The sequence below is a fragment of the Mangifera indica genome, chromosome 3 (assembly GCF_011075055.1).
Source record: "Mangifera indica cultivar Alphonso chromosome 3, CATAS_Mindica_2.1, whole genome shotgun sequence".
Lineage (NCBI taxonomy): Eukaryota > Viridiplantae > Streptophyta > Magnoliopsida > Sapindales > Anacardiaceae > Mangifera > Mangifera indica.
In genome coordinates, this window is record NC_058139.1 from 4,254,786 (window position 1) to 4,279,368 (window position 24,583).

Here is a 24,583-nt window from a genome sequence, read left to right on the forward strand (position 1 = left end):
ATAAATGAAAATTTAAATATCTACCTATAGACTACCTCCTGTCAAAATTTTTTATTAAATATAAGGGTAAAATTATTATTTTATCACTAAACCCTAAAGTCCTAAAAATTTATATTATTTTTTCTTTTAATTTAAAAAATTAATAATTTACTTTATGATTAAACTTAAAAAAACTATATTTTCTTCATAAAATTTCAATTTTTCAAATAACCTATCCTTCTCCAACAACCAACTGTCTCTAGCCTCCTTTCTCCCTTCTTCCAGTCTCTACCTCATTGGAGAAGACTAAATTTCATCTAGATAAAGATAAATTATTTTCATTCAGATGAATTGACGAAGGTGATTCTTACCTTTGTTGATTTCAGATGAATCGATAAAGATGAAAAATTATCTTCATTGAGTAACAATATGAAAAAATCTTTGAGCTACGATGAGACCAAAGTGATGACAAGATTGAATCAACAATAAGACCTGATTTTCGAGCAATAAACATGATGAGACTAGATCTTCAAGAGATGAAGATGAGTTCATTCAGATGAAGTTCCCTTTTCTACGATAAGGATGAGACAGGAAAAAGGGAAAGAGACTGCTAGAGGTTGTCAAAAGAGAGAAATTATTTGAAAAACTAAAACTCTAGAGAGAAAATATAGGTTTTCAAATCTTGGATAAAATTTTTATCATTTCATTTTAATTGTAAATATTGAGGGGTATTTTTATCATTTTATTTTATAAGGGTAAATTTATCATTTTAATCTTATCTTAATAGATATTATTTACATTAACAGTTTTTGGGTGAGATCTCAAGATTTTATTCTTATATAAACAAAATTTTGACATTAGACTAAAACTTAGGTGAGAAATACTCGTTTGGCCCGGTAATTACTAGAGACGGTGGGGAAATCACAAAATGTCGCTTCTTTTTATCCTGACAGGTTGGCAGCCCTGATTGCAAATATTCATTTACTTACTATGCCTCCACTGTTACTTGTTCTCGACTCTTCCAAAAAAACATGCGCTATTAGGCCTTTACTTAGTGATTATCCACAAAAGCACCAAAGCCCTCCCTCACCATTCATTATCTCACAACGTGCACAAAATAAATTGTTCCACATAAACTGCCACTATTGAATTTTTAGTTTTAGCACACTCCAAGGCAATTTTGGGTCTGATCTGAGACATAGAATTTGTGTACTACCGTTCTCAATCCTTAGCCCAGCGACAATAAAGATTCTCTGTCTCTCATGAGAAAAAATTTTCGTTCAATTTTTTTTTTCTTTTTTAACTTAAAAAAAATTTCTCTTTATCTCTATTTTTGCGAAAAGAAAATTTTACTTTATACTATTTAAATATAATATAAGTATATTAAATAATAAAATTAATTAAAATTAAAATTAAAATTAATTTATTATTCTAAATATCACATATATCATATATTAATCATCATAATATATAATAAAAATATAAATAAATTTAAAATTATAAATATATATTAACATTTTAAATAAAAATATTAATATAAAAAAATAGAGATTAGAACAGAGATAAGACGAAGAGAAAAAAAATGCATATATCCTCATTTTTTATTATAAAAATATTTTTTCATCACTATTTCTGTTTTATTTTTTTATAAAGGAATCTCACCACCATCATGGTTAAGGTTAAGGAATGTTCATCTAGCTAAAGGTTAGAGTGAATGAAAGACCTTAAATCTATAATGAAATTTCCATTTCTAATACTGTCAGTTGCATTATTACTCAAACACCTTCTAGAACCGGGGACATATTTGCTGCTTTATGTTTTATTCGACATTTTATTTGTCAAATAAAAAACACTAAATTCTCCTACAATACGTGTCAACCACAGCGCCGAGTAGCATAAAATGTTCATTCACTAACAGCTGAAACTTGCCAAGTGTATAATTGCTCCAAACTTTCCTCTATATATAGCTACCTTACTACTCTCCCCTTTCCGCCTCACAATTTCGCTTCTCAATTCTTACTATTATTAAGTCCTAACAAAATAAACAAAGCCTCAAGCATGGCTCACTCACGTGCCATGCTCCTATTGATGTTCTCTCTCGCTCTTCTAGCATCCTCAGCCATGGCTCAAGCCCCAGGTCCATCACCACCACCTTCAATCTCACTGCCTCCAACTCCAACTCCAATCGCCACTCCACCTACCGCAGCTGCACCTTCACCTTCAGTTTCCCCACCTCCTTCGCTGACCCCAACACCGACCCCAACGAGTACTCCGCCACCAGCTTTGACCCCAACATTGACCCCCCCAGAGAGTAGTCCACCACCGGCTCCATCTCCAAACGCAGCAACGCCATCAGCTCCACCTCCACCTCCACCTCCACCAGCGCCAGCACCAGGTTCCACAAGTCCCGCACCGAATCCTGGTTCTGGAGTTTCTGTTCGTGGAAATATCATGGCCTTGTTGGCATTTATTGGAGGAGTAGCTTTAGTACTCTTTGTTTAGAAATAGAGTGTCATCAATTATTGTTTTAAACTTTTATTTTTCCATCGTGTAGATTAATTTAGATGATTATCATTTGTGTATTCTTTATGTTTTCTTCTTTTGGTTGATTCCTGGACTTCCATTTGTGATTTGTGAGCATGTTTTGGAGATTATCAATGGGATGTTACATCATTTTGACTTAATAAGAGAGACTTTGTGATCTTTGTTTGTGCTTATTTTATGCTCCCTACATCAATTATGCTACATCATGATTTTTCATCAAGGAAAACCTACAATATTTGTAATAGTTTTTTCTTGGCAACAATACACACCCACACATACATGAAGCCAACAATTAAATTCATTGTACCACAAATTAAGAGGAGAAAACAGAGAAAGGAAAGCATTTTTATGAAAGGCAATGTATTATAGTATGCGAAGATTAGGTGGGTGGGTTGGTGAAGAGGTAGATGGAATTGTTTGTGAAAGTTATGTGGTAGTGTAGTGGTGGGGAAGTATGGAATGGAAGAAGAGGAAAAAGTTAGGTGGTGCTAGCTGTTAAGGAGAAAGAGGAGGTAGAAAATATGTGGAAGTGAGGAAATTGAAAAGGAGAGGAGAGGAGGATGAATAGGCAGGTGGCTTTTGGCCTTTTTCTAAGTGAAGGAGAAAGAAGAGTTAAAAAGAAAAATGGGGTTTTATTTAGTGGTGGAAGCATATGGAGGAGATGGGGGGTGGTGGTGGTGGTGGTGGTGGGTCTGTCTTCAGACAAATCAAAATGACTAGGAAAGTGATATTCACATGCTGTGTTAGCCCCACTAACATTTGTGTGTTTGTGAGAGCAAGGAAGAAAGATTTTTCTTTGAGGTCATAAAGATTATTACTAAAAAAACAACTCACTTTCATTCCGTAATACATCATCAAAGGACCTTTACTTTTAAGAATTGCGAATTTGTTCTTCAACATAATCACAACCTAATAACACTTGGACGTGATATTTAGCTTTTCAAAGATTGTTGTTAGAAGAACAACTGACAAGTGAAATCTCCAAATTTTCAAGAATTATTTTGCTTTGATTATTGTCTGTTGTAGACAGGTTACCACAACAAAATCGCATGAGAGTAAGTGGAACAAAATGATCAAAACAACATTGTTCAATATGTATCTTATGTCCCCTTATTTCATCATAAATGGTTATTAATTAAAGTTTCTAGGTTACCATAAAACTGATGTTCCTTTTTTTTATGCACGAAGTTTGCAGTGCAGTATCCATTAATGATGAAGTGGGTTGTTTACAGCTGAAAATGTAGAAGAGAACTGATTCATTTTGCGGGTAAAGATAAAGAAAATAAGATTCTCGGACCAAATGGAAAGTAGTATGCTCTTGCTAAAGTAAGCAGCCATAAAAGCATTGGATTCCTTTTATAAAAAGCTGACTAACAGTCATCATAACCCTTTTCATCTTTACTTTACCTTGTTCCCAAAAATTTCATCTCAATTTAAAGCCGACCCCTCTACCCAGATTTCTTTTGCATCTGTATTTCTCCCACTCATAAGTCAACTTCGCTGTTCACCGTACTGAAAATATATTAACCTGAAAGGCTTTTTTGTTCTGTTAAATCAACCGGTTCCGCTCAGTTGATCTAATTCTAATTTGTTTTAATCATCTTGTATCGTTTGATATATTTTTTATTACGTGACTAAATAGACGATTGTTTGGCTTGCTATAAGGGCATCAGTCAAGTCGATTAGGAACTAAAAGAGACTATGCAACAACAAAAAGTTATCATCAAATATATTTGAGAGTTTAAACAACACAAAACTTCACACTCACATAAATGGATGAAAGCCATCAAAATTCACTCCACTTCTCTTTACATGGAACCTCAAAACAAAATGTCAGATTACCTCCTAGCACAATTCGTTTAGTCCTGCATCAATTTTTATACTAGTAATCTTCTTAGAATTGTCTTGTGCTTGAGTTAGTTTTGCCATCACTTTTGAGTACTACCGGCAAACCATGATAATGATCCTACTGGCTAGTAAGGTTTCAAACCCAACCAGGGGTTCAAAGTCCCTTGGTCGAAAGGGGCTTCAGTTAAGATTCTTGTGGTGTGGTGTGGTGTGGTGTTTGATTGCTTTTCTTTCAATTTATCAAACTCTGCAGCTATCTTTTTCTTTGTTTCCGTCGGCACTTGAAACAATCAGTACATGTAGGTTTATTTCCACTTGAGTAACTAGCAAGGAGCTTGCTGGGAGGTATTTTCAGGTCTTCTACAAGGATTTCACGTAGCTTTTCATTCTCCTGCATAAGTTCCTCAATGACTTGCTGATGTTTCAATACCTGGAAATATGGGAACTTTTTTCAGTTCTAAAGATGAGCAATGTCTATTGGTTAGACAGATCATAAAAATTAACGTTGTTGACAAAGGCCACTAAGGGAAAAAGAATAGAACAGATAACCAAGTAACAAAACTCAGCACTTTGTCATATTAGTCAAGAACAAATTCATTAAAGCAAATTCAGCAGCTCCAATGACACTTAACTACTAAAGAAATTAATACTGCGAGGGAATAACAAAATCCATGAACAAAACACAACTTCAGGAAACTTGACCTCTTATAAATCTGTTTTGTTCCAGCATTTTTTGAGTTTTTCCAATGGATAATAAAAAATTTCCAAGAAAACAATAACATCAGCAGGTCAAAATTGAACTGAAAAAAGGTTAAATGAGTACTTCATTATGTAAATCATTACCATTTGAAGCAAGTTGTTTTCAGAACGCAAACGCTCAGCCTACAGAAGTACAACCAACAAGTCAGAACCTGTTTGCACATTCAGGCATGACAATACAAAACAAATACACCAACAATCAAGCCTATGACCAAGATCCATAATATTTACGACATTACCTCATGGTGCCAAAGAGAAACTCGTCAAGGATCTCCATTTACAGTTGTACAAAGACAAGCCTTAAAATGTATATATACACTTTCAGCACTCTTTAAAGCATTGGTATAATGACAATATTAAATGATTAAAACTGGCAAGTACACTAATTTGATAGACAGATAAATAACCTACTGAGATCTACCAAGCATGCAGAGCAAGAGATTCATCTATACATACCACTTCATTTATGTCAGAGCGCTCTTCCTTTAACACTGGATTTTGTAGAAAACTACTGAGGACTTTTTCGGTTCTGCCAAAAGATGCATCAACTGGAGTACTTTTATATGCAATCTTTTCAAAAGTTGAACCTGTATCCATATTTCCGTAGCCAGGCAGCACTTGAGAGGTGTGCTCTGGAATTTTACTACTCAACTGCATTATATTGCCAATTGGGTTTTGGTTTGATGTTTCATTTGTCAATCCCATGCCAGTTTGCAAAGACATTGGGAGGACACCTTGGCCAACTGACAGATTGGGAGACATTCCAAACTTCATCACCAAGTTTGTGACTGCTTGCTATTAGAATTACAGTTAAAAATTCAGATAAAAGAATAAAAAACCTTAATAATTAATATTATATGTCACAAAGATAAAATGATACATACCACAAGACAGGATTGGAATTTATTTATCACACTAGGCTTCACAGCAAGGCCTACCATGCAAATACCAAATTCAGCCATCAAATAAAGAGATTGTTTACATCTATAGTTGAAGAAGTATGATGAGGTGAATCAAGAGGTGCCAATATTCTGGTGACTATTTCTTCATATAAAGAAGAAGAAAAGAAAGAAAAAGGAAGGGGAAAAACTGCCAAAAAAATGTTACTCTCTTTTTATGGTAAGTTTTCCAAACAAAGATTTTATATATTAATTATCCTTCAGTAACATCAACCTCAAAGCATGAAATGAGTTTGCAACGCACAAAGAACCATTATATTTTACAGGGAATATATAAGTAAGATTCCACATATAAGCACATTAACTAAAGAATATTCACATCTTTAAGACACTAACTAAATGACATACCGATTCCAAAACCATGGCCGAATCCAACTCCACATCCAATGCCTGCTTGAATGTTCTTAGCACCCACCTTCCTTAGCTGATTCATAAGAAATAATAAATAAGTGGACTTTAGACATTAATAACCAAAAATAGTGAAAAAAAAGAAATAATAACAAAAGAAGTAAAAGCACATACACATGACTTACAGCATCATTTACTTGTCTGCTGACACCAGAAAAAGCACCAGTTGCTCCTCTTGTTGCACTCATAACTTGGTTCAACATTGGAATTGCACCTTGAACACAATATAAATAAAACTTTTTATGTTAGTAAACTATCACCGACGAATGTAAATGACAGAATCGGTAAAATCCTGCTCAACCATATCACCTTTTTAAGAAAAAAAAGAGCAGCTTAATTCACTTAACACCACACAATATCAGCACATTGAATACATACATTCATATAATGTCTTAATATAAGCCCCATGAGCATATATGTTTATAGCATGAAGCACATGTTAACATGTTAAGAGTACCTGTTAGAACCATAAAGTGCCCAAAATTGATAATATCAATATATCAAAAAATGTATTTCTTTCTTTCATTGTGAACAAATTAATAGATGTAATAAAAATTTTTGCTTTTAGCAAGCTTGTTGGGAACAAGTTAAGCTTCCCTTAATGTTAAAAGAAATTAAGAATATGTATAAGAAAGGATTAAAGAAAGACACAATATGTGAGAGTTAAGCTTATCTCACACACTTATTATTAAAACAGTCAAAGTATCTATATACAACAGTTGATAAAACTAAATCAAATATTGGTCAATTGCAATATCACAAAATCAATTGGAGAATATTGCTCCACGTGGTTTGGTGGATAGCTGTTGGACTTGTTCTCTAACAGAAACATCTTGGACTTGGTCTTGATCTTTCACGGTATGGACTAGACCACAATAAAATTTAAACTCTAAAGCTGCAAACTCAATCTGTATGGGGAAAATATATATATATATATATATCACCAAACTGAAACATGAGTGGTAATAAATATACACTTCTACAATTGCAGGATATATGCCAACTTAATGGAGAAAAAAATATAAAAATAGGATAGCCATGAAGCAGGAAAAATTATAGACTATCCAAATTTGAAATGTAGCACACATGGCTGGGAATGCTCCAAATTTAAGAAGCACAAAATATGATAGTTAAACCAGATTACATCTGTTTTGCTATTTGCAGCAAGAAAATTTGCAAAGGAACCAGAAGAACAAGAGAATTGCAAAGAGGAACATTGCTTAAGATCACAACAGCAGGACACGGTTGGCTAGTATCATTAATAACCCTTTCTATAGCCTAACATATAACCATGAAAAATTTTGCAGTAAGAAGGACAACAAAAGTTAATCCTTGGACCATCTCAGTAAGTAAACAATGAATCAATGTCGAATTAGTATCTTGGCAACAGTTGTGGCTAATAACTTGGACCATTCTCATTGCTGTAGATATATACTAGTTTGCAAACTATTCAAATTTCTTATGCCTGATTATAGAACTCCGTTTGACCTGAAGCTCAGTGCATCTCCGCTAACATGTCCATAGGGTTTAAGAAAGCCTTAAAATTTACAAAACCATCATTTGCCCTTCAAGTGTTAACTCAACATAAATGAAAAACTGACTCAATTTCAAGGTCTCATCATTGACAATTTGACACTATTGTCAATTCATCAATGTAGTAGTATAACCTTGCCATGTTCCCTTCTTCTTGGCATCAGTTCAAATAATCAAATATTAAACTATAATATTCTAACACTTTTAAAAATAACCAAATGCAATCATAAAAAGTTATAATTTCAAAATATAGGCTATTACAAATAAGCGCAAAAAAAAAAAAAAAAAAAAAAAACCCAAATAACTAGTAACTAAAAGCAAAGTGACAGAAACTAATGCATACATGATTTTTTCGCAAGAGATTGAAGATGGGTTTCTCCATTCTTGGGCTTAAATAAATCCCCCAAGTCCATCTTTCAGACAAAAACAAGTTTCAGATACAGAAACTTAAATAAATAGTGCACATATTCAAAGTTTGAGTAAATGGGATTGTACCAAGATTTAGGGGGCTACCATATCCGATTCCAACACCACAACCGAAGCCAAAGCCAGTAAATACTTGAAACACTTTCAAAGTAAATGGATTCTCCATTCGAATTCCTTGAAAAGCCTTTCTCTGATTGGTCACCGCCATATTGTTTCTGTAGCTCTCCATTTTGTGTGTATTCTTTTCTCTCTCACGAAGCTAAAGTCTGAAGGGAGTCCCTTTGTTTACCCTGTCCAAAATCTGTTTCGTTTTGTTGTGCTGCGAGAGGCTTTTGCTTCTGAAGCAAAATTTCTATGTTAACTGGACCCATCTGTAGCAATGTACTTTTATTAGGTCGCTCCAATACAAGATCGCCACGTAAGAAAAAGTCGACTATGGTATTGCCGGGGTTAGTATCTAACTTGGAAGATGGTACCTAAATTCCCAACAGAATTTCAATTTTAAAGAGTTGAGTCTGGCTATTGGGTTGGTCATATGTAACGAAACTTGGACCAGATCCAGCCCAGTCTAGCCCACCCAAATTGATAGATCAAAAGTCTACTCTCCAAATTATTGGTATGTCCAATTCCTAACCCATCTTTCACTTGACGTAGCAAATGTCACCTCAAATGGCATCTTCCATTTCGTTTCAAAGATTCAAATGAAATCAGTCAGGCAAGTCTGTGACTATCCAAAGTGATCTCATTCTGCTCCCCATCACTGTTCTTTGATAAGCAACAACCCTCAAAATCAGTCAGGCAAGTCTGTGACACATGTTGCTTCATATTCATAATATACTCCCCTACATTTGCTGGACTACTCCTACTTCATCAGAAGCTTCCCCTATGCCATCTATTTCTTCTTCACTCACTTCCTCAACAAGCTCCCAATTCTCTTCATTCTTTTGATTAAGAGATTCAATTACCTCAATTGACCAGTGACAGAATACATACATGCATAAGCTAAATTTTAGCAAATTACATATTTACGCTCTAAGTTTACTACTTTGGTTATTACTACCATCAATTTTCATTGAATAAAAGGGACAATAATCTGGGTATACATAGAACTGTCAATTTGCTAATCATTTATTTGCGACAACGATGCCCCAAGCTGTCAACTCCTCAACCCCCTCATTTATTAGTGAAACATCCATCCCATCGTCTTGTCTTGTCATGTCACTCAATGCAAACCTGCCATTAATTGAATTCTCATTACAAAGAAACATAATAAAGTGGGTCGGCAACTTCCATTTTTCCCTAGTACTGTAAAAAAGTGAATTACACTGTCCTGTTGGGAACCTGCCCAGATAAATTTTTGGCTAGTTAGACCAATAATTAAATTAAAATTTTATAAACATATTAAATACTTAAATTTATATATTTAAAAAAAATTAAATATTTCATCAATTTTATTAATTTTTAAAATCATTTTTTACTTAACTTTAAATAGTAAAATATGTGAAATTTTCAAGTAGAATAATTTGAGTTCAGAATTCAATAATATCATATTAAGATTAAATCTTTATTTTATTTAGTGCATTGATTATTTTTATTTAAAAAAAAATTGCATTTTTTGACGAAAGGTTTGGCTGAAAACACTTTTCCGTTAAAGTCATCTTATCACTTTTTGTTAAAGTTAACAATAATTTTTTTGTTGTTTTATATTGACCAAATTGTAAATTTTTTGTCTTCCCATCCATTTCATTTCATTTTCATTCCTTTATATAATCCTCTAAAGTAAACTTATTTATTATGTTTAGAAAATATAACAAGGTTCTTTAAAATATGAGACACCCACGAGTTTAATTATGGACAATCTCAACATAAACAAAAAAAAAGGAAATAAATAAGCCCTAATTTATAAACTAGCCCACTTAAGAACTTTCGTAAGTACGCAGGATTTTATAACAATATGAGCATTTTCATTATTAATCAGAAAGATCTTCATTTTCATTATAAAGCCCAATGAGGAAGTTACACTTGACACCTAAACGATTGATGTTCATCAACCAATTACACAGATCGAACAAATATTAATTTAGAGGATCCGAGAACAAATGTTGTAGTTTCAAGGAACCGAGACAATGACGTTGAGTTTAGAGCTAGCCTCCTCGCCTTGGGGAGATGTGAGTGCCATCACAAGTCCATCCATCGCTGATCCCATCCAATGTGAAACGCGAGTAGGTTTATTTCCTTTTTCAATAACAATCTCATTGGCCCCTAAATCATCCCAACTTTCACTTCTGACTTGACTCCTAAGATTCATCTCCCATGGAACCATCCCCTTTTCAAATCTCGAACAAGTTTCAATTTTGATGGTGTTGGAGGGCTCTTTCAGAAAGAGTGGAAAAGTTTGTCCCATTTTAATACCCAGCTGACTCTCTGCCTCCTTAACACAAACTAACATGATTTTCTTGATCGATTCATTTTCCAAATTAACATTTTTATCAGCAATTTTGAAGATCACTGTTTGGCCACGAGTTTTGCCTTGGTCGGAGCTGATGATGGGAATGCTTGGGGAGCCACTAGGCTTTTTGAGATTAGGGAGGTAGAATAGGGGAGTTTTGAGGGCATCATCAGTTTTGGAAAGCTTTTCATTGTGAATATTTACCCATTTCTTCAGGAAATTTTCCTTGATTAAGAGGTCTGCAAGAAGAATGTTGCAGCTCATACCGATTGAATATCCACCGCATTCAAAGTTGGTCACCTAAATGATAAAATAAAAAAGAATTCAACTAAACATACAGAAAATTAATCAAAATCAGTCAATGCATGTACCTGAATATAAAATAGTGGAGAGAATTGAGGGTTTTGTTCATCAACATCCTTCCAGAAGACAAGCTTAGCTTCATCGTCTTTATTCTTCTTGTCAAGAAACTCCGACAAAGTTATAGGGATCTTAGCCTCTATGAGCCTAAGGCCACAATCATTAGACACGATTTCTAATCCACCATGGCCATCTTCACCTCTTCGTAGTCTTCCACTGAGCAATGGTTGATCAACCAAAACTCGACCTATGGATTCCCTCATCCAACCAGCTACTATCCAACCAGATTCATGCTCAACCACCTTCTTGTAGTAAAGAAGTATGTTAAAGCACCTCCGGTAGATCCATGAACCAACCGCATCTGACACCAACACTTGGCGTCTCTGCAGTGGATCAGTTACCTTGTCTGGACTAACAGTTTGAACACTTTCAATCTGTAAATTGGGGACTGCAATTCCCTCACCATGTTGCCCTGCCATACTTGACAACTTGTGAACGAATTGAACTTCTTGTGGGTATTTGTAGGAGTTGGAAGCAGCGTTATGTCGAATTAATTTTGACTGATTAAATTTAAAAAAAAAAAATGTTTATGAGGAATGATTTTATTTTTCCGTACGAAGTTATCCCTAAATGGACGTCAAGTAAAATAGTAGCCTTACTCTTTAAGCTTTGGTTATCAGACAAGAGCTAATCTCTCTATATCTTAATATAAGTTTTTTTTCTTTTCATTTAAAGAGGAAAGCCAGAAAGCAATATGGATTTCTGGGTGACTGTTGCCTAATGAAGCCCGAAAAAGCCAAGCTTTCTCAGATGAAACTTTCATTATTGATCAACAAAACACTTATATTTGCTTTGTTCAAGCTGTCAAATTCTCATAATTTTTTTTCTTCTGTTGTTATTATTGTCCTTGAGTTTTGGATCATTTGATTAAATATCCTAAGCCGGAGGGCCATACCGGAGGTTCTGGCTACTGTGTGCCCTTCGTTTACTGTATGGCATAGAAGAATCTGGCAGTTGGCAGCTGCTGCGGTGCATGCATGCAGCTCATAAATGATAATATTTAATGTAATGGAGCCGACGCAAAGACAGAAAGGGCAAAGTTAGGTGGGATTTTGCTGGATCATCAGTTCTCTGTAAATTAAGTCTAGCCAAGGCTAAGTAGAATATGTAGAATTTGGCAAGAATTTTAATTAGTTGGAACTGCAAACTTAATGAGAGGCACATATGATATGAGAATTAAGATTTTATATTAAAATCATTTAAATAAAATAATCCAAAATTTCATTTATTATCCATATTTGATCTACAATACATGTGTAGACAAGACAGCAGTTCCTAGTCTTTTTCCCTCTTTTAATTCTACAAAACCACCACCCGATGCCATCTCAATCGAAGACAAAAAGAAAATTTGTGGCCTACGCGAAATTTACAAAAATCCTCTCACAATAAAATATTTTAGTTCAAATTTACATATAATTTTTTATGACAAATTTCATTGCAGAGTTGTACCGGCTCTTTAATCCTAAGGGCTTGTTTGGTTTCTAATTAATAAAAATTATTTTGATAATTTATGTTTTATTAATTATATTATTTTATTAATTTTTTAGTAATAAAAAATTACAACAATATTTTATTATTAATAGTGATTTGACAGATAATATAAGTGATAATCTGATTATCTTATTTCTCTTAGGCATTAAAAGATTATTAAAATAATATTGATTTTATTATAATTATATTTTTATTTATTAATTGTTTGGAATAAAAATAACCTTATTTTTTAGTAATATAATAAGTAATATAAAAATAATTTTAGAATAATTATATTCAAATATATTTAAGTAAAATAATTTATTGACATTCTTTTATTATTTCCAACTAAACATAATAATTATTTATACTTATCAAATTTTATCAAATATAGTAATTATAGTAATATATTTTTAAGATAATCTTTTAATTTTAATAATAAAATATTACTCAAATCAAATACAATCCTAACAATCTCTTAAGTTTCTCGCTTAAAATAAAGAGATAATTACAAGCAAATATATAATCATGAAACAGGAAAAATGGTAATGATAAAATTAAAATTTTATTTTTTAATAATATCTGAATTTAGTTGAAATTCTAATGAAAAAGATTTGTGCAGAGGGAAATATTGATAAAATTTAAGAGAAATCGACCCGTAAAGTGAAAAGAATAACTTAAAATTTGAGTGATATATATATATCATAAAAATCAAAGAAAATGTTTTTAATCTTATCTGACTTTTTAGAAACCACTCTGTGAAATTAATATAAACCTAATTCGTGCAAAGATTATAGAAGTTAAGAAAATTTTAAAGATGATTTTTAAAAATATTACTAGAAATATTTTTCTTACACATACGAAAGTAGATAGAATCATTAATGTTAGTCAATTTCTCAGTAAAATTATTAAGGAACTTTGCCTTGAGAATCGCTGTCTTTCTTAATTTTAGACAAAGATCGTGATATTGAAAGGCAATTTCTCCTTTTCTACCTTTCTCCACGTAAGAGTCAAAGAATGAAGTTTTCTCACCCTATGTTTTATGCAAACCCCACTTTTTACTAGTTAATTTTTAAAAATTTAAATATTTATTTATCTATTAAATTTTATTAATGTTATTTAAAATAAAATCATTATTTAAAGATTTTATTTAAAGAAAAAAATTTTATCTCATTTTTTATTTTAATTTCGAAAACTTATAATTTTTCTCTTATCTCATATTTTTTAGATTTAAAAACTGATATTCTCCCCCTCAAATGTAAGCTTTACAACTTTTATATATTTTTTATTCACAGTTACCTCTCAACCTTTTGAAAATTCTCAGTTTCACCCCTATTTCAAATTTCATTTTTGGATCGTCATTGACAACCTTCTCCCTCCATCTCCAACTTCTCCCCCATCTAGTCCAAGCTGTCGACATCTGTCTCCCTCTCATTTCTCTCCTGATAGACGCAAAAATCCTATCAAAATTGAGTGAGAGATCTCACTCGATTAGGGTTTAGGAGTCTTGCCAATGTGGAGTCACTAGGGAGGAAGTTTGGCACTGAAGATGAAAACAGAGCACATTGAAGAGTAATAAAGACCAAAAATCTGCAAGCCCTTGGGGTGTCATTGGTGTGAATCTGACCAAAATTGGGTGAGATCTCTCGTTCGATTTTAGTCGAATTTTGCATTGGTCGAGAGAGAAATGGGGGTCGGTGAAAGGAGGATGTCACGATAGCTTAGTCTTGATGGAGGAGGACGTCGACGATGAAGGGAGAATGACACTGGAATTGCTATGAAAACTAAAATCAAAGAGAGGGTAAAATTGAGAGTTTTCAGAGGTAGGGGGTTGTTGCAATGGGAAAAAATGGAGATTGTGCAAACCCTAGACTTTGGGGGGGGGGGGGGGGGGGGGTTAGTTTTAAAACTTGAAAATTTTGAGGTTATGAAAGAAATTGTTAGTTTTTAAAACTAAGGTGGGGAAAATTTATTTTTTAAAATAAATTTTCTAAATAATGATTTTACTCTTAATAGTAACAGCCTAAATTAATAGAAGAGTAGATATTTGAATTTTTAAAAGTTAACAGATGAGAGGTTGGGTGTGCATCAAACCTTGGGTGGGAAATAGTCATTTGGCCTATAAATTACTATGGTTTCTATGTTCATCTAATATTCAGTCTTATAAGGAATCGACATGTATCTATATTAGGGTTTGATTTGACACACTTTCTTGATAAATCATAATATTAACATATTTGAAAAAGAATTTAAATATTAATTAAAAAATATGAATAACCAATATTATAATTTAATTACTAATTTATATATTTTTTTAAATGGATTAATTGAAGATTTTAAAAAATAAAAAATAAATAAAGTATTAACATATTTTTAAAAAATAATAAAGTAAGATAATCATTTAAAATATCATTAAAATTCAATTTAAATAATTAATATTTTTGGTTTAATTGAAAATTATTTATTTTTTTAACTTATTCAATTTTAATTTATGATTTCTTTAAATAAAAAATTTAAGTAAATTTAATATATTATTAAACTGATTCGATTAATCAATTTTGAACGGCGGTAATAATCCTTACAAATGCCTTGCTAAGCACATTGGTGGTTTGGGAGCCAACATCCACGTCATAGATTTGTATCGACGGCCAACAAGGATAAGCTCCTCTCTAGAGATCCATAATCTTTTCTTATATTTAAGATGATTATCTGCAGTTCATAAGATTAGGGTTCTTAATTTTTTTAAGAATAACTTTTCATTACAGAAAAAAATGGAATTTAAAACTTAATATTTATTTTTAATTTAATATAAATTAAGATTTCATTTTTAGTTTTTACGCTTCATAGAAATTGAAGATGGGGTTATTGGTAAAATGACTGAAGGTCAAAAATCATTTAATTGTCCACTTTTGTGCAGGCCTTTTTGGGCTTTCGGCCCAAACTTAAAATAGGTTGTGTATCAAAGTCTATTTGGCGGGTAGAATTAAAAATCCGGTTGAACATTCAACCGTTTTATGTCCACCACAAATTTCGTAGGTATCCCTCTCTGGAGAATCATATCTTGACAAACTTGCATCGTCATTACCGAGCAAGCATCAATGGCCGTTGCCTCTTCATCTCCTCTATTCTTGAACTCTTCACTTTTACCTTCTTCTTCTTCTCATCTTCAGAATAGAGCGCTTCACTTGTCGCAGAGCTGTTCGAGGTTTGGTTTACGAACCAAAACCAGAACCAGACCAATTCACGTATCAAACACTATTGCTGACGCGGATGTTAGGAACGAGGATATTGTCATTGTCGGTGCTGGGATTGCCGGACTTGCTACTGCAGTATCTCTACAAAGGTCAGATTACTAATCCATTAAGTAAAAGTTCGTTTATTTGAGATGATTTTGTATGACCATTTTATTCCAAGTGAAAGAAATGATGTAATTGCCATGCTTAGTTCTTTTTATTTACTGAATAATTATTTGCAATGCTTAATTGGCGGATTCTGAATAATTAGGCTTGGAGTTGGGTCATTGGTACTTGAGCAAGCAGATTCTCTTCGAACCGGGGGAACTTCACTCACCCTTTTCAAGAATGGATGGCGTGTGTTAGATGCAATCGGAGTCGGAAGTGACCTCAGGAGCCAATTCCTAGAAATTCAAGGGTATATCTCTTTTCCCTTGATAAATTTATTCGTTTAGGTTTGTTAAGGCATAGAACCTTCTTCACCTCTTAATGCATCATTTATTACCACCGAATTCTGGAATCAGCTGTGCAGGATGGCAGTAAAGTCCGAAGATGGAAGGGAGATGCGTTCCTTCACCTTCAAAGATGAAGATGCAAGGTATTCCATGAAATGATCGTCCCATTTACAGTCCCAATCATGTGTAAATCTTTTACTGTTCCATCGTTTAGTAATCATACAGTGGTGCAGCCAAGAGGTCCGTGCGGTGGAGAGGAGAATTCTTTTGGAGACTCTTGCGAATCGACTGCCTCCGGAGTCGGTCCATTTTTCTTCAAAACTAGCAAAGATAGAAACATGTGCAAACGGCGGCACTCTTTTGGAACTAATGAACGGGACTCGCTTACATGCAAAGGTTATGTCAAATTCTCAGATAAATTTTATTGCTAAGAAAATTTTTATCTCCAATTTGGTTTCTGGTCATGTTTCCACAGATTGTTATTGGGTGTGATGGGATTCGTTCTCCCATAGCTAAGTGGATGGGATTCTCTGAGCCAAATTATGTTGGTCATTGTGCTTACCGTGGGCTTGCATATTATCCCAATGGACAATCATTTGAACCTAAAGTTAATTACATCTATGGAAGAGGATTGCGCGCGGGATATGTTCCTGTTTCTCCTACAAAAGTTTACTGGTTTATCTGTTTCAACAACCCATCTCCAGGTCTTGCACTTGCTCTCTATGAGTTGATCTGAATTCATTCATCCAGTGCAAACATTGTCGAGTAACTCTTACATCATCTAATCCATTATCTTTGTCTAATATAATGCTATATATATGAAACAAATAAATTTAATGTAGTTACTGGTAGTATTGATCAGATAAAGTAACTCAAAGTTCTTGCATCATCTTGAGAACCTATTGCCACAACACAAACTTTCAAATTCTACTAAACTGTTCTAACATCTAAGATGACTCTGTTGCAGGTCCAAAAATTACTGATCCAATTATGTTGAAGAAGCAAGCAAAAGCTCTAGTGAGGAACTGGCCTGCAGAGCTATTGAACATTATAGATCTTACCCCTGATGACACAATAATCAGGACTCCCCTGGTTGACCGTTGGTTGTGGCCATCAATAAGCCCTCCTGCTTCAAGAGGAAGAGTTGTGCTGGTAGGAGATGCCTGGCACCCAATGACTCCAAATCTGGGGCAAGGCGCTTGTTGTGCACTGGAGGATGCAGTAGTTCTTGCCAAAAAACTAGCAAATGCAACTAGGTTTACATCTGCACCTGTGGAAGATGCTTTCAGATCGTATGAAAGTGAAAGATGGCCTCGTATTTTTCCATTGACCATACGTGCAAATCTTGTCGGATCACTTCTGCAATGGGAAAACCCAGTTGTGTGTTCTGTTCGGAACAACATTATCATACCAAAGGTAGTTAAACTTGGAACAGTTTTGGAACATACAAATTTTGATTGTCAGCCTCTAATGTCAAGGATAAATGGTTAAGATTTCAGGTCAACAAGCTGTACTTTACAGGGAAGACTTCAGACATTTATTCACCAAAAGTATAAGCTCGCAGAACCCATTTGAAAAACAATTTTTTCTTTGTATTCCACTGTATAAGACCTTTATACCTTCAACACGACAACATATAATATACTGTTTTTATAGGTTCGTCACCGCTACATATAATAATTTTCATATGTGTGAACTATAAACAGCACAGTAGTAGAGTCCGGTACTTGCTGCGCTCTCACTCCTTGATTTTCATCACACACTGGGATGCAATGGCTCGTAAGAATAATCAGCAGAAAAAAAATGACACCCATGTGGGAGGGGTTAATGAAACTGAAAACCATGCGTAGAAATCATATGTGAGATAATAGATGAATTTATAAAGCTAAAAATCCCTTCAAAAGACAAACTATTTTTAAGTATTGTTGCCATGCCGTGATAATTTAACATAAAGGAAAATCCAGAGACATTAACTGAAGCTCTTGTCTATTCTGACCAGCGAAATCAGAATGAAAGAACCATTCGTTTTAGCCATGCAGTATCAAGAAAAGAAAAACCCACCTGCAAAAATGGTGTTGCTCCAATACCTAAACCCTACAAAACCACTTTACTGGTGGAACACGAGTTTGGTCTATGCTAAATGAAATACATAAACTCTTTCGGGCATCAGATTTTAATAGAAATGTGTGTGTGTATATATATATATATATATGAAAGGCTAAAGGCACATATATTTGAGCATTTCCCGCAAGCAAGAGAGAGCTGTATTCATAAACTAGTGCATTACATTCAATTTTACAATACAAATAAATCATAAATAGTGCTTCTTTTCCCAACAAGATGGTGACCTCATTGACACAAAAGAAAAATCTGTATTTCGTTTCTTTTCTTCCAACTTGTCAGTTTTTGATGCACCAGATTTTTGTTGGATAAGAGTCTCCCAGCGTCCGGTTTGTAAGCAAGACATATCTTAACCATATATTAATCTTCACATCCTTGATTCTGCCAACAGTACAACACATCGCCTTTATTTAAAACATAAACTACAGCGAGCAATATAAACACATAATGAGTTCACTTTCTTCTAAAAGTGCCTTATAATTATTAAAAAACAGAATTAACTTCCTGCCTTCAAAGAAAAGGGAACCAGATAAGAAAAGTAATGTATGACTTGATGAAAACAATTTCAAGCAATCAATTAAAAAAATTGAACAAATAAGCACATGTGTTCCTCTGAAGTTTGTAGCTAGAATGGCAAAGAAAAAGGGTGTGTGTTAAAAAACTATCAGAAAAAGGTTACTCTCCCGCTAAAAAGCCTCCAACAAATTACTCAATAAAAAGAAACCCTAAAAACATAAAAAGCTACAAGCCACCCTCAAATCTACGAAATCCGATAAACAAAAACTAAAAGTTTTCCACTGGAATTAATTGCTTCGACAAAAAGGAGATATTAAGATAAATTAATATATATACCACTGTTGGAGAAGAGCCAGAGAACGATAGCGCAGAAAACAAGAACAACAGGGATGGCGTGGACTGCGTTCTCCGCAAATCTGAGACGACGGCGCTCTCTCTTGGCAACGTGCGACAGAGGATCGTATGTCGGGAGATTATGCTCCGTAAATGCGGTGCGTCTCCGACCAAGAGATTTCGATGGTGATGATTTCACCACCAACTCCTCTGCTACACGCCAACCGCTCGCACATCGGAGCATCTTTGTTATTACTCTAATCTAATGAATGTGTTTACGCTCCTTTTCTCGGCTTTATGAGACGGTCCAAGCCCAACAACGCAAAAAGGTCGCGGGTTGGTTTTTTTTTTAAATCAACATATTTTTAATTTTTTTCTCCCAAATAATACCGTCAGACATATTTATGTTTGAATTTATAATTACATCCAATCTACCAACGGAAAAACAAACAGTGTCTTTTTTTCATTGGGCACCGTGAATTAGTCTTGTACTGCGAATCATCACAGCTGGACATCACTGTTCTAGAACTTCGTCAATTCACCATTTTTTAATTTTTGACCTCAGGAAGCTTCTAAGCACGCGCTCTAATGAGCGTGTTCGAATAGTTGTGTCGAAGAATAACTGAAAAATAATCGGGCTCATGGTAAGCAGTTTGCGTCAGACGTGCTTTCGGGGCATTGAGACCCAAGCTTCATGCAGACGTACACGTAAGTCGGCCGCCTAAGGAACAACCCGCTTCCCCGTCCTTCCCCAGCGCCTGCGCTGAAAAACACTTTTAACCAGTAATATGACAAAAATACCCTTACACCTAATAGTTTCAAAAAGTGAAATAATACCCAAACTTTTAAATCAACATTGAATTTTGAAGGATGAAAAAGATAAAATACGAAATAATCTGGATTAAAAATGTTCATTTCCACTTGAAATAATTAAACCCCTGATTTTTTTAAAAAGAAAATTTGTGGTTTATCAGATAATATTCTTAAAGTACAGTTGTCTTGGAAATGTTTTTATCCAAATATATTTACCCAAATCTGGCGGATGATGCAAGTAGTTGTGTATACTCTGTGTAGGGTCAGAAGACTATTTCTCATCAAGGTTCTTATAATAGAAGCGAATAATAAAGGGAAAATTAACTTTTTAAAATTTAAAGGGTAAAAATTATTTTGTTAAACCTTGGTGGGAGATAGAATTTGGTATTTATACAATTTAAAAATCAAATAATGATGAAAATTACGTGGCCTTTATACAAAGCAAATAATGATAAAGCTACGTGCCACTAAAGACCTAAATCCTGGATAATCATTAATGTAACATGACACTTTACATTCAGCAAATCAGATGGGAGCGGTTATTTAAATATACAAGTATAACACTAATTAGGATCTTTTGCCATGAGAACATTTTGTTAAAACCCAATGTTTATTGTAAGTTTAAAGTGATACCCATTAAATATTCAAAATTAACAAAAAATAGTTAGTTTAAAAGATAAAATTGTTATTTGATTTATAATATATTAAAAATAATAAAATATTATTTATTTTTATTATAAATTTAAAAAATTATATATATTTTTTTAAAATCAAGCTTTAAAAAATTATTTTTTTTAGTTAGAGTTTGTATTTTCTGACACTCTATTTTTCGGCGATAGTCCTCCTTTTTTATTTTTTTTAATATCTTTGTCAGAAACAAAAATGTTGGAGAAGGGGAAGAAGAAAAGACCATCATCGAAGGGAGATAAAATTGTCAGAGAGAGAAAAGATGAGAAAATAAAAATTCTAATAAAGAGAAAATTAAACTTTTGAAAGGAAATTGTTAATTTTTTAAATTTAAGAGAAAAAATAAATAATATTTTATTATTTTTAATATATTATTGATTAAATAATAATTTTATTCTTAAAATAAATTGCTCCTATTAATTTTAATATTTTATAAATAAAAGTTTAAAATTTTAATACATAATAAATATCAATTTGGATTTGCAATAAATCTTGGATGGGATTATGTCTTTTGGCTAAAAATATATTTCAATATATGTAGAATTAAAATCGCAAAAGCCACATGGATAATAATACGTGAAGGTAATAATGAAAATGCGTAATTTCGTCATTCCAGTACAAGTGCACAACACATGGCATCAATTGGTTTCTGTTGCCACGTCACCCCTGGCTTCATGTATATTAATTAAATCAAACTCAACAGCTTCCCGTTCCTTTTATAACACGCACCGTCTCTTATTCCCCCATTCTCTCTTCCCCTTTAAGCTCCTAACCGGCGATCGTCTTTAACTGCCTTCGGATTCTCGCGGGATTCCATTTGTCTCCTTAATCTCTTGTAGCTTCTGGCGATTTACTCGATCCACTAGCAACACAATCATGAATAACGAATAGTAAGATTCTATTCTGCTTGAAATTGTTTTTTTGCATCAATTCGATATAATTTATCTGGATCTGTGGTGAATTTGTTACTTTTTTTAATATTTTATTGTATTTTTTTAGGTTAGTAGGATTCTTATTTTGTTTTGATGATTGATGAAATTATGTGGTGTTGATTAGGTCGTTGATTCAGATCTTGTTAATCTAGTTTAGATCCATTGGTTTTTTCAGTTTCGTATTTCGTTTAAATGATCTGTTGACTAGAAAGAATAACATGATTTCAAAATAAGTGATGTCAAATTATGAGTTTATTCAGCTGCAAGTTTGGATGGAAGCTTGGACTTTTTTATTTAATTTAGCAAAATAATGAGACAGGTAAAACACGAATTATGAAATTCTGATTGATTTTAATTGCTGGACGTTGCTGAAGTATTATGCGTGTTTTTTTAAAATTTTAAGTTTATGACTGTTTGTTACGGGGCGAGCCTAATTTTCTGTGTTATGATATTTGCAGTGACTATTTGTTTAAGCTTTTGCTCATTGGAGATTCTGGTGTCGGCAAATCTTGTCTGCTTTTGAGGTTTGCTGTAAGTTCTTATTCATCCTGTCGTTATGTATTTGAAGTTTTAGTTTTTCACGTATGCTAAATTGCAGTTATGTAGATGTTTAATTTGGAGCGTCAGCGTTCCTTGTCTAATGTATCATGAGCTCTTTTTGAGTTCTAGTTAAAATATTGTTTAGGAAAATATCCTTTAGGAAGGATTCCGTAGTTGTTAGTAGAGGTAGTTTCATTTTTTCTGGGTACACAAATTGGAGATACTTAAACTATGACTATTAATTTTACAATGTCATATGGAGATCTCTTGTGTTGGTCTGGGGCAAAAGGTGGGATAAAATGGAAATAGGAAATGAGGCTGCCTCCTGGTTATGGTTTAAAATAATTGTTGTGGCTTTGTGATTTTCAATGCTCATTTAAACTGCATTGTAATGTTGATTATGTTTTGTAAACCAGGATGATTCATATCTGGAGAGCTACATTAGCACCATTGGAGTTGACTTCGTGAGTGATTAATTTCTCTGTTCTCTTTCTTAAATTTTTTTGCTTAATCATATGCTTGTGGAACTAACTTTCTATTTGGCCTGTTATCCAGAAAATCCGCACTGTGGAACAGGATGGAAAAACCATTAAGCTCCAAATTGTGAGTTCTTTTTGTACTCCTTTTTTTTTTTTTTAGCTTTACTAAACTTTAAAGTAAGTTTCCACATCTAGGCTGAGTATAAACACTGTAATTTTGGAATTATAGTAGTTGTGTCGCGCTACCTCCTAGTAAAATTGATTGAAAGTTAAGATTGTATTTATCCCAAGATTTATGACTTACATAATCAAAGGTTATAATTATTCTGGAATTTTTATATTAATGATCTTATGTTTTACAGTTTGTCAAAAATAAAAAATTATCTGATTTCTTGTCTCAAAAAATCTCATGTCTTGTCTCGTGTAAGAGACATGTTTGATTTTCCTTGGAATAATCTGATGTTAGTATTTCTTTCTTTTCTATCTATGGTAGACTTCTTCAGCTCTGTTTCATGTTTTTTAGCTTTTTTTTACATTCTCATCGTTTTTTTTATGTTTCCTGAACACAGTGGGACACTGCTGGCCAAGAGCGTTTTAGGACAATCACTAGTAGCTACTATCGTGGGGCTCATGGCATCATTGTGAGTGTTTCACATATTTTTAATTTGTTTTTGTATCCCACGTATCGCTCTGTGTAAGAGTTTCCTCATGCTGGTGCTCCTTCAGGTCGTTTATGACGTCACTGACCAAGAGAGCTTCAACAATGTTAAACAATGGTTGAATGAGATTGACCGCTATGCAAGTGAAAACGTGAACAAGCTTTTAGTTGGTAACAAGTGCGATCTCACAGCAAACAAAGTTGTGTCCTATGAGACAGCTAAGGTAATTTTAGTTGTGTGGACTAGTTTACATATTTGTTTAAAACACATTGCTTCAGCTTGATGGATATTTTTTTTTTTCTTTGTTAGGCATTTGCTGACGAAATTGGGATCCCATTCATGGAAACAAGTGCAAAAAATGCCACCAATGTTGAACAGGCTTTCATGGCCATGGCTGCTGCAATCAAGAACAGGTACCACCCTTTTTATTTTATTGTTAGATAGTTCTGAAAGAAACATAAAATGATGACAGTATTATTGAGTTTACCAATACTGTGTAGGGTTTAAGATTTAGGATTTAGGGTTCGTATGATACAAATTTCAATCCCTTTACCTGTCGGTTCGTTTGTGCAGGATGGCAAGCCAACCTATGAACAATGCTAGGCCACCAACGGTGCAGATTCGAGGACAGCCTGTCAACCAAAAATCCGGTTGCTGCTCAACTTGAAAGGGAATTAGTAATGGACATATGATCATTATTTTGTGTTTGTGGAATGTAAAACTAGTTCTCTCTTCTTAATGCGCTTTTATATCAAGATTATTTCTTATGATTTGCTTTTCTTGTCAGTTCAACGATCTTCTAATATTTCCATTCTTTTCAATGTATTTGACTTTAAAGAAAAAAAAAACATTTGTACAAATTAGGAATGTTGGTGAATGGCAGTATTTGTCTTTCTGTCACCTGTTCTTTGCTACTCTTCAACGTAAGTTTAGCTAATTACCGTGACTAGTTTCTTTTATTACTTTTAAAAGAAGAAACATTTCTTTATCAAAGTGATGAGAGAAAGCTAGGCCCAGATA

At 33.5% G+C, this 24,583-nt stretch overlaps 6 protein-coding genes across 9 annotated transcripts; 3 read left to right on the forward strand and 3 right to left on the reverse strand.

Annotated features, from left to right (window-relative positions):
* Positions 1-1,946: 1,946 nt before the first annotated feature.
* Positions 1,947-2,696, forward strand: LOC123210474 (classical arabinogalactan protein 7-like). The gene has a single exon (XM_044628852.1). The coding sequence runs from the start codon at positions 2,038-2,040 to the stop codon at positions 2,479-2,481; it is 444 nt and encodes a 147-aa protein (XP_044484787.1). The 5' UTR covers positions 1,947-2,037; the 3' UTR covers positions 2,482-2,696.
* Positions 2,697-4,225: 1,529 nt separating this feature from the next.
* Positions 4,226-8,905, reverse strand: LOC123210314. Of its 2 annotated transcripts, XM_044628589.1 has the most exons (8): positions 8,526-8,905; positions 8,374-8,443; positions 6,623-6,711; positions 6,438-6,513; positions 6,015-6,064; positions 5,587-5,925; positions 5,215-5,253; positions 4,226-4,801 (listed from the first exon to the last, which is right to left on the reverse strand). In XM_044628589.1, exons 2-8 carry the CDS (start codon positions 8,441-8,443, stop codon positions 4,625-4,627), a joined length of 840 nt encoding a protein of 279 aa, XP_044484524.1. In that variant the 5' UTR covers positions 8,526-8,905; the 3' UTR covers positions 4,226-4,624. The 2 variants fall into 2 exon arrangements, with proteins under 2 accessions (XP_044484524.1, XP_044484523.1); XM_044628588.1 differs by lacking the exon at positions 8,374-8,443 and having other exon boundaries at positions 8,526-8,900.
* Positions 8,906-10,398: 1,493 nt separating this feature from the next.
* LOC123210591 (acyltransferase Pun1) lies at positions 10,399-11,920 on the reverse strand. Its single transcript, XM_044629045.1, has 2 exons — positions 11,277-11,920; positions 10,399-11,205 (listed from the first exon to the last, which is right to left on the reverse strand). Exons 1-2 carry the CDS (start codon positions 11,742-11,744, stop codon positions 10,567-10,569), a joined length of 1,107 nt encoding a protein of 368 aa, XP_044484980.1. The 5' UTR covers positions 11,745-11,920; the 3' UTR covers positions 10,399-10,566.
* A 3,880-nt stretch (positions 11,921-15,800) lies between these two features.
* On the forward strand, positions 15,801-18,155 carry LOC123211878 (monooxygenase 2-like). Of its 2 annotated transcripts, none has more exons than XM_044630829.1 (6): positions 15,801-16,138; positions 16,300-16,446; positions 16,561-16,626; positions 16,717-16,879; positions 16,959-17,187; positions 17,451-18,155. In XM_044630829.1, exons 1-6 carry the CDS (start codon positions 15,894-15,896, stop codon positions 17,972-17,974), a joined length of 1,374 nt encoding a protein of 457 aa, XP_044486764.1. In that variant the 5' UTR covers positions 15,801-15,893; the 3' UTR covers positions 17,975-18,155. The 2 variants fall into 2 exon arrangements, with proteins under 2 accessions (XP_044486764.1, XP_044486765.1); XM_044630830.1 differs by having other exon boundaries at positions 15,847-16,138; positions 16,553-16,626.
* Positions 18,156-18,716: 561 nt separating this feature from the next.
* Positions 18,717-19,816, reverse strand: LOC123211879. 2 transcript variants are annotated; one of them, XM_044630831.1, is made up of 2 exons: positions 19,457-19,816; positions 18,717-19,026 (listed from the first exon to the last, which is right to left on the reverse strand). In XM_044630831.1, exons 1-2 carry the CDS (start codon positions 19,695-19,697, stop codon positions 18,965-18,967), a joined length of 303 nt encoding a protein of 100 aa, XP_044486766.1. In that variant the 5' UTR covers positions 19,698-19,816; the 3' UTR covers positions 18,717-18,964. The 2 variants fall into 2 exon arrangements, with proteins under 2 accessions (XP_044486766.1, XP_044486767.1); XM_044630832.1 differs by having other exon boundaries at positions 18,717-18,985; positions 19,457-19,794.
* Positions 19,817-21,656: 1,840 nt separating this feature from the next.
* LOC123211982 (ras-related protein RABD2c) lies at positions 21,657-24,463 on the forward strand. The gene is made up of 8 exons (XM_044630978.1): positions 21,657-21,843; positions 22,344-22,416; positions 22,842-22,889; positions 22,981-23,028; positions 23,474-23,545; positions 23,631-23,786; positions 23,873-23,976; positions 24,137-24,463. The coding sequence occupies exons 1-8, from the start codon at positions 21,830-21,832 to the stop codon at positions 24,228-24,230; spliced, it is 609 nt and encodes a 202-aa protein (XP_044486913.1). The 5' UTR covers positions 21,657-21,829; the 3' UTR covers positions 24,231-24,463.
* Positions 24,464-24,583: the final 120 nt, after the last annotated feature.

What these genes read in the sequence shown, in the direction of transcription:
- LOC123210474 (XM_044628852.1), top strand. Translation starts at nt 2,038, where the DNA reads ATGGCTCACTCACGTGCCATGCTCCTATTGATGTTCTCTCTCGCTCTT.
- LOC123211982 (XM_044630978.1), top strand. An exon ending in GTCTGCTTTTGAGGTTTGCT is followed by an intron (nt 22,417 to 22,841) that starts GTAAGTTCTTAT and finishes TTTGTAAACCAG; the next exon opens with GATGATTCATATCTGGAGAG. An exon ending in GCACCATTGGAGTTGACTTC is followed by an intron (nt 22,890 to 22,980) that starts GTGAGTGATTAA and finishes CCTGTTATCCAG; the next exon opens with AAAATCCGCACTGTGGAACA.
- LOC123210314 (XM_044628588.1), bottom strand. Translation starts at nt 8,685, where the DNA reads ATGGAGAGCTACAGAAACAATATGGCGGTGACCAATCAGAGAAAGGCT. An exon ending in GCAGACAAGTAAATGATGCT is followed by an intron (nt 6,514 to 6,622) that starts GTAAGTCATGTG and finishes CTTATGAATCAG; the next exon opens with CTAAGGAAGGTGGGTGCTAA. An exon ending in GCTCTGACATAAATGAAGTG is followed by an intron (nt 5,254 to 5,586) that starts GTATGTATAGAT and finishes GTACTTCTGTAG; the next exon opens with GCTGAGCGTTTGCGTTCTGA.
- LOC123211879 (XM_044630831.1), bottom strand. Translation starts at nt 19,697, where the DNA reads ATGCTCCGATGTGCGAGCGGTTGGCGTGTAGCAGAGGAGTTGGTGGTG. An exon ending in CTGGCTCTTCTCCAACAGTG is followed by an intron (nt 19,027 to 19,456) that starts GTATATATATTA and finishes TGCTCGCTGTAG; the next exon opens with TTTATGTTTTAAATAAAGGC.
- LOC123211878 (XM_044630829.1), top strand. Translation starts at nt 15,894, where the DNA reads ATGGCCGTTGCCTCTTCATCTCCTCTATTCTTGAACTCTTCACTTTTA. An exon ending in ACTGCAGTATCTCTACAAAG is followed by an intron (nt 16,139 to 16,299) that starts GTCAGATTACTA and finishes CTGAATAATTAG; the next exon opens with GCTTGGAGTTGGGTCATTGG. An exon ending in CAATTCCTAGAAATTCAAGG is followed by an intron (nt 16,447 to 16,560) that starts GTATATCTCTTT and finishes TCAGCTGTGCAG; the next exon opens with GATGGCAGTAAAGTCCGAAG.
- LOC123210591 (XM_044629045.1), bottom strand. Translation starts at nt 11,744, where the DNA reads ATGGCAGGGCAACATGGTGAGGGAATTGCAGTCCCCAATTTACAGATT. An exon ending in CTCCACTATTTTATATTCAG is followed by an intron (nt 11,206 to 11,276) that starts GTACATGCATTG and finishes TTTATCATTTAG; the next exon opens with GTGACCAACTTTGAATGCGG.